The sequence below is a fragment of the Phragmites australis genome, chromosome 5 (assembly GCF_958298935.1).
Source record: "Phragmites australis chromosome 5, lpPhrAust1.1, whole genome shotgun sequence".
Taxonomy (NCBI): Eukaryota; Viridiplantae; Streptophyta; class Magnoliopsida; order Poales; family Poaceae; genus Phragmites; species Phragmites australis.
The window spans coordinates 1,906,963-1,916,621 of NC_084925.1; the positions used below are offsets into that span (position 1 = coordinate 1,906,963).

Here is a 9,659-nt window from a genome sequence, read left to right on the forward strand (position 1 = left end):
GCCGCTCCTCAGGTGGTGCTCGGCGCAGGCCTCGCGGAAGCTGCGGACGCCCTCGTCGGCGAGGTGGAACGGCGCGCCGGCCGCCGTCAGGGCGCCGGCGCGTGGCGTGTCGGGGTTGCAGCGCTTGCATCTGACCCAGGCCTGTGCCAGTGGCAGCCTGTGAACTTCGCACACCGTGGTCAGGAGCTCTGAAACCTCGGACATGGCTAGCTGAGCCGCCTCGTCGTCGCATATCTGCCGCGTGAGAGAAGACACGGCATCAGTCGATGAACACGAACGGATCATGAGAAGAAGCAGTGTTTTCTTTCTTCAAATTTCATGTGATCGCATTCTCACCTCGGGCGCAGGGCAGCAGATCTCTGAACCTCTCAGTGCCACGGCCTGCATTGCATTGGTGCATACAGTGAGGGTTTGTTTGGAACACATGAATTTCACAGAAAACATGAACATTTCCTATGAATTTCATAGAAAAACATCAACATTCCCCGTGTTCCTACCCGGGACTCATGTTGATTGTTTTGAAGTTGTTACAGTTGTTGGTGTTGATCTCCACTACCTAACGTATCCTAACCAACATACCGAGTCCTAAGGAGCCACACCCACCCACGCACTGGGGATGCTAATCAACAATTGGTTGCGGTTCTGAGTCGATCAGCACTACACATAAAAGGGGTACACCGGCGTCTCGCAGGTTAATGTTTCCCGTGAGGCAAAAGCCACTCCGACACACATCTAAACCCTAAACACGATCATTAGGGTGATGGATTGACATGAAAGCCACCGCCAGCGACTACACCGAGCTCATCACCGCGTCAATGAACATGACAACGACTACATCAACATGTTCTACATCAACTAGCTGCTCGGCACTATGCTACTTGAACTGATCTCTGTCGCGGTTCTTCTCCAACGAAGCTACAGCTAATGGCATTATCCGGTTCAGGTTAGTAGATTAATGCTTCCGCCCTAATGTGGTGTTTGATCTTAGGGCTAGTGTTTATGTGAACTAGTGGACAATTAGGCCTAACAACAGTACATGGAAGGCGGTTGAACATTTCATGAGATGGTGTTGCATCTGCGGCAAGATCGATGAGCAGATCAGTCACCAAGAGTTGGAGCAGAGGAGCTAGCTCACCTGGAGAGCCTTGGAGAGCTTGTCTACCTCGGCGGCGAAACGGAGCCTCGGCGAGGTCGTCACTAGCTCGAGCACGGCGAGGCAGTACCCGGTGTCGGGGTCAAGGATCGGTAGCGCCAGGGCGGCCTGGATGTCGTAGATGAGCGCGTAGCTGATGCGCGCGTATTCGCCGGTGCCGTAGTACTGGACGTTGGGCGTCCACTCCGGTGCCCCCGCGTCGAACACCCGGCCGGGCAGCCCCCGCTCGCCGGGGGCGGCGGCGCCGGGGCCGCCGACAGGGAAGGCGTGCGTGAGGGAGACGGTCCGGTACTGGAACAGCCGGTGGCACTGCGGCGGCGCCAGCACGAAGGGCTGCCCCCGGGTGGCAAGCACGCGGCGGTTGCCGTCCCTCGCCGGCGCCCACACCTGCACCAGCACGCCACCGCGCTCGCTGCCCTCGTCCTCCACCGCCTCCTTGTAAATCCTTAGCGCCCGCGCGATCCGCTCCTTCACCGCGCCGCCGCCGTCTTCTTCCCCCTCTGCTCCTTCTCCGCCTCCGCCGCAGCCGCCGCTCCTGCTCCGATCAGTCCCTGCCCCACCTGCACGCTCACGCACGGATCCACCGGAATAGCCATGAGCAGCCGAGTTCTTGGACACCAATGCATCAAGCGCACCAGTACTGCAACGCTCACATGGATTTGCCCCACGGCCGTCGCCGTCGCCGTCGAGGAGAAGGTCGATGCGCTCGAGCACCCGGTCCATGTCGGCCTCCATCTCCATCACCATGGCCGATCAACGCATGCAATGATCCACGATGGCCGCCGCAGCAATGTCGAGCCGCAGCTTCCCAAATCTCACTCCCAGCTACTACATCACATCGCGGGTCAACGTCTCGAGTGGTGCCAGGTGGCAGCCTGCCATTGGCTGTCCGCGCTGGGATCCCTGGAATATTATGGCAGGGCAGGAAGACGTGCCGACGTGGGATTGGATTGAACCGGACCGGGTTTAACAACAGTTAACTAATCCATGGAGGATTAAAGAAGTTTATCTCCATGGATCATACCCTGCAACTTTGGACTTTTGAATTGGCATCTTGGGGCACAATTGAAAGGAGGACAATTAAAAATCTCTTTTTTGTTGTTAGAAAGAAAGGACAATTGAAAACCTCATTTTTGTTATTAGAAAGAAGGACCAAGAAGGCAAGAATGGGTTCACGCTTGCCTGATCCCCGATGTTTAGTGATAAGTATTGGGATGAACCTTAGCCTAAGAAGAAAACGTCTACGCCCCACCATACAAATTTGAGTCCTCTTCGATTGGCTCTGATTTAGATTCATCCCTTCTTTCCTTCCTAAGGCCATCTCCAACTAAAACGTTTTTCCGACCGCAAAATACTATGCCAAGGTAGATGCCGATCGAGAGGCTCCGCAAAGCATTTCAACAGAGTCGTTTTCAACTTCTACAGGATTGCAGACGCAAAGAAATAGGTGCAAATTTGCGAACGGATAAAGGATGCCGTGTCACTGTAGCTAGAGACTGACGTGTGGGTTCAAAGGGATGAGGAGAATAATAGAAGATAGGAAATATGATATTTATTGGAGATGAAAAAAATAGAGGATACTTTAATAGTATTAGGGGAGTCTGTAATAGTGTTATAGGGATAAATTTTTAAGTATCTATTGGAGATAGCTTACGGAGAATATCTAGCTCCTTTTAGCGTTATTGATAAGGATACATAAAAGGTTATAATAATTTTTTCCTTGGGCATCCCCTGCTGTTTTTCCCCTAAAAAAAAGATACACAAGTCCATCAAGTGGTGCATAATAAGCATGAGTGAAAAAGGTGATCAGGGTGCGGTTTAACTAACGATCATGGTGAGAAGTTGCCCGATTCAAGGGCAGATCGACCATGGGGCGGAGGTGGCTCAAGCCCATACCCCGGGCCCATCTGGAAGCACCTGCAACCCCCGCCTCTCAATTTTTGGACATGTAAGATGAGGAAGAAGAAAAGAAAGAGAAAAAAAAAAGAGAGAACCTCAATTTGGTGGTTCTAGATCCGCCACTGGCCCGATTTGAGATGTGATTAACGAGTTGAGTAAGTCTGTGTGCGGGAGAGCTTGTTACTATAGAAATGAGAGATGGTATGTACATCCACGTCATGTCTTATTTTCATGCTTAAACACAGCAACGGAACAGCTTGAGTACCAAATTGCTAGGATTTTCTTTTAATATGGATTAGCTTGAGTACCAAATTGCAATGGATTAACTATGTGGCCTACTAAGCTGTTTCACTGCCTTCTGAACTTTAGTCAACTGCTAACTCCGTTCTTTGTCATTTTATACGCCGACCCGCTCTTCAATACATGCCTTTGACCTTTGCTTTTCAAACCATTTGCCATTGAAAGGTATTCATAATATAATAATTTGAAAGTATTTTCCACAAGAAATGTACTAATATCATTTTTAATATGACAAATCTTAATACATTTGGTAGTGGCCAAAGTTTTTAAAATTTTAAAGCACGCATCACTAAACGATATCTATTTGAGATCGAAAAAGGAAGTATAAAGTAACCAAGTAGTAACCAAACCGCCCAACCCTAGTCCTACCAAATAAATTCAAGCCCACCCCAAATCCGGCCCAGGTTGCACAAAATGTGCTAGTTTTTTTTTTTCATATTTCTTCCCTGACATGAATGCACTAAACAATTTGCTAAACACTTGTGCAGTTGTGCTACCATTAACCATTGCCCTAACTCATCACTGTTGAGAAGAAATCATGCGTGCATGATTTCGATTTCGTTTGGAAGGGTTAACTTGCAAACGTTGCGTGCATCAAGAATCGCAAGGAAAGGATAGGGTTGGTCTGCACACTGCAAAGGCAGGCAGTCAGCATGTAGGCGGCCAGAAGCCCAGAAAAAGACTTCAGTGTCACTCTCCCTCTCCCAAATGCAAATTCACAATATGTTAAGTATCGCATGGTTTATCTTAATTGTCTATCTCTCTGATCTGATATTCATTCTCTTACCTACATTATGTTTTTTTCACTTATCCATCCACAACAAATCTCAACATAAATAATCAATCCTGATAAACATTGCATCCACGTGCTCTTATGAAAATTTCTCTTACCTCTCCCTCTCCACCATCTGCTTAGTTAGGATTGTATCACACTTCATCGATCGCCATGATTATCCGCTGCTTAGGATCAAATCATATCCTAGTTTACTCCATGCTGGTGCTCGGACATATCATGCAAGCTAGTGTAAGCTTAGAACACTTGGTCTGAGCCACAGCTCATACCTCCATCTCCATCTCTAATCAGCCATCACTTGGAGACCCTTCCTGTTCACGATCCATATCACTGGTCTGGGCTACGTGATTGATCGCTAGTGTTCTTGACGCCATTGCACGCGCCTGGATTTTGCCGCCCACTCCCTGCGTCTTCTTCCTCCTCTGAACTCGCGCCCAATGCACAGCAGGACACACCTGAAGAGGCTACTCCTGTGCCTCGCCTTCTGCTTGCTGCGGCTGCATGCCTTCCCCTTCCCAATCCCGTTCCTTGGCCCGTACACGAGCCAACAAGACGGTGAGAGGAAGGATCTTCGGTGCCGATTCTGCGATGTTCAGAGGCTGATTTCTCTCTGTTTTTTTTTTTTTTTTTTTTTTTTTTTTTGGCAATGCAGTTGATGCGATCAACGGCCTGTACGCGGCCCTGGGCTCGCCGGACCTCGACGGCTGGACTGCGTCAGGAGGAGACCCCTGCAAGGAAGCATGGCAGGGGGTGCAGTGTGACGGCCCAAACATAACCGCAATGTAAGATACATCCCCACTGATGCTGCTCTTCAACCATTCCACGCTTGGAACATCGAGATTTCTCCTTTTTTTAGATAATGGAGACATCTTTTCCGACCTCTACATCATGCGGTCCACACAGCGTGTTGCAATACGCAGACATCACCGGAAACACCGAGATTTCCCTGTATCCCTGCAGGAAATGAAATGAAATCCCTGCTTCCATACGGGGGTTTGATTTGAATCTTGCGCGTGCGCTTTTGTGGAACTGTTCATGTCCTGAACTGTTTACTGATGAGTGCCAACCTGACAGAGAGCTCCGAGGTGCAGGCCTGGGAGGGGAGCTGAGTGAGACACTGGGAGATTTCACTGCCGTCACGATACTGTGAGCATCCGCGCATCATTTTTTTTTCTCTCTAGCAGTACTAGATGGTTCTCTTTGCTTTGATCATCTTGTGATCGTCGCTACGACAGAGATCTGAGCAACAACCATATCGGCGGGGCGATGCCGCAGAGCTTACCGCCTGTAATTAGCAACTGTGAGAGATGCACGCTGATTTTAATCCATCCTTCAGCGTCTGCAGACCCTGTGGTGTGCAACTCTGTGATGTTTGCTCTTTGATTCTGCTTTGCAGGGATCTTTCCTCGAATAGTCTCAGCGGCGAGCTCCCGGATTCGATGGAGAAGTTGAGATCACTATCAGCATTGTGAGTATCATCCTTTTGCAGTTAACTTTTTTTTTGTGTTGGGCTAGTTGTGCTAAACTAAGTGCAATTTCTGGATTTGCTGTGTGCTTGTGCCTTGCAGGCATGTGCAGGGCAATCAGCTAACTGGGACACTTGATGTGTTAGGGGACCTTCCCCTGAAAGATTTGTAATTTCTTCACCATATTCATACTGAAAATATTTAGTTCCTACTGTCAAACAAATATCGCACTAGTCCGAACACTGTTTTGACCAGCTTAACAGTTCTTACTGCATGTCTCACCTAAAATCTTCAGTCTTACAGATTTTTCAAAATTTGCAGGAACGTAGAGAACAATCTTTTCTCAGGACCAATTCCAGAAAAGCTGCTCTCGGTTCCAAAATTTCTGTAAGACTGAACCATCATTTACTTTGCCAAATTACCTCCACATATCTACCACAAGTAGTGCTCGTTCTCTGCCGACAAAACTTTGCTACCTGATTCTGTGCAGAAGAAATGGCAACCATTTCACCGTACCTCCGATCCCCGGATTCTCTCCAACTCCGGCGACGCCACCGCCGCTTGTACCATCTCCATCGCCTCCTTCTGCTCCTATAATTCTTCCAAACCATGTGCCAGCACCAGCTGCACCACAAGAGCCACAAGTCCTTTCTGGTTCACACCCTCCTATATATGTAATTCCAGCTACTACACAGGATGAACCACCGAGACACAACAACAAGCTCTCACAGGCGAGAGCTGCCGGATTCAGTATCCTCGCCGCCGGTTCACTTAGCATCGCTGTGGTTGCGATCGTGTTCGCGGTGTCCAAAAGGCGGCGGGAGAGATCTCTTCATGGAGGGTACCGGAGGGGTGTTGAGATGAGCACGCCAAACTGGATGAGGGAGCCTCCTAGACTAAGTGCAGTTGCCAAACCATGGAAAGAACATCATTCGGGTACACAAAGGGCTTGTATTGTCATTTCATATACACTTGAGCATTCTGAGTTACTTTTTTCTATAAAATTCATTGATCATTGAAGCTGCTGAAGAGAAGATAGAGTGCCCTCCAAGAGACTATGTTAAGGCTGCAGGATCACTGGTACACCCATCTTTCAAGAACAGCAGCAAGGACAGCATTGTGTCAGATAAGGATGTGCAGGGCAGTTCAGAAGGCCAACCATTGCAATTCCCTTACACATTCTTCACAGTTGCATCCTTGCAGCAATACACCAACAGTTTCAGCGGTCAGAATCTGATAAGGGAGACGTGTTTCGGCAAAATTTATGTAGCAGATCACCAAGGAAGTAAGGTAACTGTACCTCCAAAAACGCCTTCTCCGACATGTAGCAGCTTCTTCAGTGCTAGTTGTGACGTTCTCAAAAACCTCGATCGTCTCCTTGCATCGTCCAGTTTGCAGTGATGAAGCTTGATGGTAACAGTGCAAAAATGCCGGTGGCTGAATTCCTGAAGATTGTTCAGGGCATCTCCGAGCTCCGGCACCCCAACGTCGAAGAACTTGTGGGGTGCTGCGTCGAGCACGGCCAGAGGCTGCTCGTCTACAAGCGCTTCAGCGACAACACTCTCGATGACATGATGCATTTCGAGCACCGGGCATCTGATCCTGCAGAGACGCTTCCGTGGGATGCTCGGATAACTGTGGCGCTCGAAGCCGCAAAAGCGCTGGAGTATGCCGAGATCATCTTGTGCTCGATCGTTAATTAGTTGTTACTGAATGAATAAATTCAGTTGTTTCCGTGGGATGCTCGGATAACTGTGGCGACGTCTACAGCTTCGGCGTCGTGATGCTGCAGTTGCTGACCGGGCGCAGACCCTACGACAGGTAATTCTCCTGGAGCTGTGACGTCGCCTGCCATGGTCGGGACGAAGAGCTGCTGATGCGCGCGCGCGTGTGCAGGTCGCGGGCGCGGGGCGAGAGGCACCTGGTGCCATGGGCAAGCCCGCGGCTGTACGACGCCGCCGCGCTGACGAAGATGGCCGACCCGCGGCTCGGCGGCGCGCCGGCGGTCATGTCGCTGTCGCGCTTCGCGGACGTCATCAGCCGGTGCACACAGGTAACCACCCACGTCACCAGCCACCGCTCATCAACACCGTTGGCCTCGTCTCTGCACCGCGCCTGCTCTCGTGTGAGCTTCATCTGCTTGCTCTCTTCGCATTTGCAGCAGGAGGCGGAGTTCCGGCCTGGGATGTCGCAGGTGGCGCAGGACCTGCGGCGCGCGCTGGACGACGCGCGGGCGGGGAGCGGCGTCGCGGAAGCTTAGCTAGCTGTAGCGCTCCGTGTTCGCCTACCATGCACCTAGGCTCGATTCGATTCAGATCTGAGCGTGTACAGCTTAGCAAATTCTGATTAAGGCAATATATCTATCTGATGCCCATAAGATAATCTAAACCATTGAAATAGTAGCCAACATGTGCATTTGGCTACCTTTCTTTATTTTAAATGCACATGTTTATTTATTGCATATTGTTTTTAGTGTTAGTATTGTACTTGGACCACATTTAAAGAAATGTGAATGGGTAAATTTCTTAGTGTTAGCAATAGGTATGTTATATTTGGATTTCATTTACAGTTTATTAGTAAGTCAACATGTGACGAGCAATCAATAATTATATATATTTTATAAATATATGGTATATCCTGAAATGTGTATCTATAATACGTGTGTCCTTAATCCAGTACAATAAGTTAAATTCTGTATAAAAGCAATTCCATATTAGGAATGAATCATTCCAGGAAGATTACACTTGTAATTTTCGAGTGCGTCAAAGGGGGCTCATGCGAGATCTGATTCCGAGCCGGACAATCGAATTCCAAAGAAGCTGAAAAAGCAAAGCAGATCAAACCTGATCGGATAGGAGTATAATCACTCATTGAGATCCACAAGTAGCCATAAGCCACTATTAGATTCATCACACTAGGGTTATAAAATTTAGAATACGAGAGGAGTCACATAGATTATCATGATTAGATCTAGATATATCTCTATTGTAATTATTTTTTTTCTAAAATTAATCAATGTGAAACATGATGTAAGGCTATTATAACAAGATATGTCTGAATCTATATAAAATCACATGCCCTCTTCTTTGATATACACAGTTGACAACCAGATATCCCTACTTTATACAAATATTTGCATAATTGACTTTACCGGTTGTCAACAACTGGTACTATCTGTAAGATTTTATAACAAGGCATGTCTTTATCAACTAAGCCGGTTGTATCTTCGGTTGATAAGGAATACTAACAGATTAGTTGTATACCCAACATGTAGAGTTTGTACAGGACAGTGAGCTTAGATAAGTTCATTCTTTTGGTAGGATTTGAATCACTACACTGATGAATATTAGTAGTAGATCTTTAAATATATAATTGGATCCTACAGAATTAAGGGGAGGATGTTTTACTTTATTCTAGAAATTTCTAGATTTTATCTTTTTTCTTAACATATTTCATCCGATGATCACTGTGAAGCTTCTGTGGTGCCTCTAATTAGTAAGCATATGATACGATTTGTTAGGTTCGTCTGTAACCATGTAAATTAGATGCATGAGGTTGCTACATCACACATCCCGCTGCTTTCTTTCCATAGTCAAAGATTCGATTGCTGCCATCTTCTTCTCTAACTCTTCCATTCTTCCTTAGGGCCAGTTGGCCAGAGTTTGCCGTGCTGGACTTAGAGAAACATCAACCCTTGGCTAGAGGAGAGCAGTGGGTTAGTTGGAGTGAAAAGAGCTGGTGCGCAATCAGGAGATACCCATAAATCCAACGGTTATATTCATGAAGGATTTTTTAAAGGTATACTATACACATGCACTATACACTTTACTTTTGTAGACACGCGTACATGTTCGTATATATGTTAGGATAAAATTGAGATATCTAATACGTAAAAATACTCATTACTACTAAACATGTATGTATATATATATATCATAATTTAATCCGAATTAATCTAGACGCTACACTTATCGGGAAAACCCTTGTGAGCACCCACGCCGAGCAACACTCAAACGTGGACCGGCACTGGCGCACTCCGGCACCCTGC

General features: G+C 47.5%; 2 protein-coding genes across 2 annotated transcripts; one reads left to right on the top strand and one right to left on the bottom strand.

Moving 5' to 3' along the window:
- Nucleotides 1–2,096, bottom strand: LOC133917302 (protein NLP3-like; the record flags this gene model as incomplete). Its single annotated transcript, XM_062361210.1, has 4 exons — nucleotides 1,807–2,096; nucleotides 1,136–1,713; nucleotides 337–381; nucleotides 1–234 (listed from the first exon to the last, which is right to left on the bottom strand). Coding segments are annotated over exons 1-4 (951 nt in total), but the record flags the coding sequence as incomplete, so codon positions are not given.
- Nucleotides 2,097–4,582: 2,486 nt separating this feature from the next.
- On the top strand, nucleotides 4,583–7,871 carry LOC133917303 (protein STRUBBELIG-RECEPTOR FAMILY 5-like). The gene is made up of 15 exons (XM_062361212.1): nucleotides 4,583–4,700; nucleotides 4,798–4,927; nucleotides 5,220–5,291; nucleotides 5,381–5,432; nucleotides 5,482–5,495; nucleotides 5,542–5,613; nucleotides 5,714–5,779; nucleotides 5,933–5,998; nucleotides 6,102–6,547; nucleotides 6,633–6,651; nucleotides 6,715–6,901; nucleotides 7,003–7,297; nucleotides 7,339–7,432; nucleotides 7,508–7,664; nucleotides 7,776–7,871. The coding sequence occupies exons 1-15, from the start codon at nucleotides 4,583–4,585 to the stop codon at nucleotides 7,869–7,871; spliced, it is 1,884 nt and encodes a 627-aa protein (XP_062217196.1).
- The last annotated feature ends 1,788 nt before the right edge of the window (nucleotides 7,872–9,659 follow it).

Bases quoted from the DNA above. Each gene is read 5' to 3' on its own strand.
- LOC133917303 (XM_062361212.1), top strand. From the start codon at position 4,583: ATGCACAGCAGGACACACCTGAAGAGGCTACTCCTGTGCCTCGCCTTC. The intron at 4,928-5,219 runs GTAAGATACATC...CCAACCTGACAG, and splicing joins GGCCCAAACATAACCGCAAT to AGAGCTCCGAGGTGCAGGCC. The intron at 5,292-5,380 runs GTGAGCATCCGC...TCGCTACGACAG, and splicing joins TTCACTGCCGTCACGATACT to AGATCTGAGCAACAACCATA.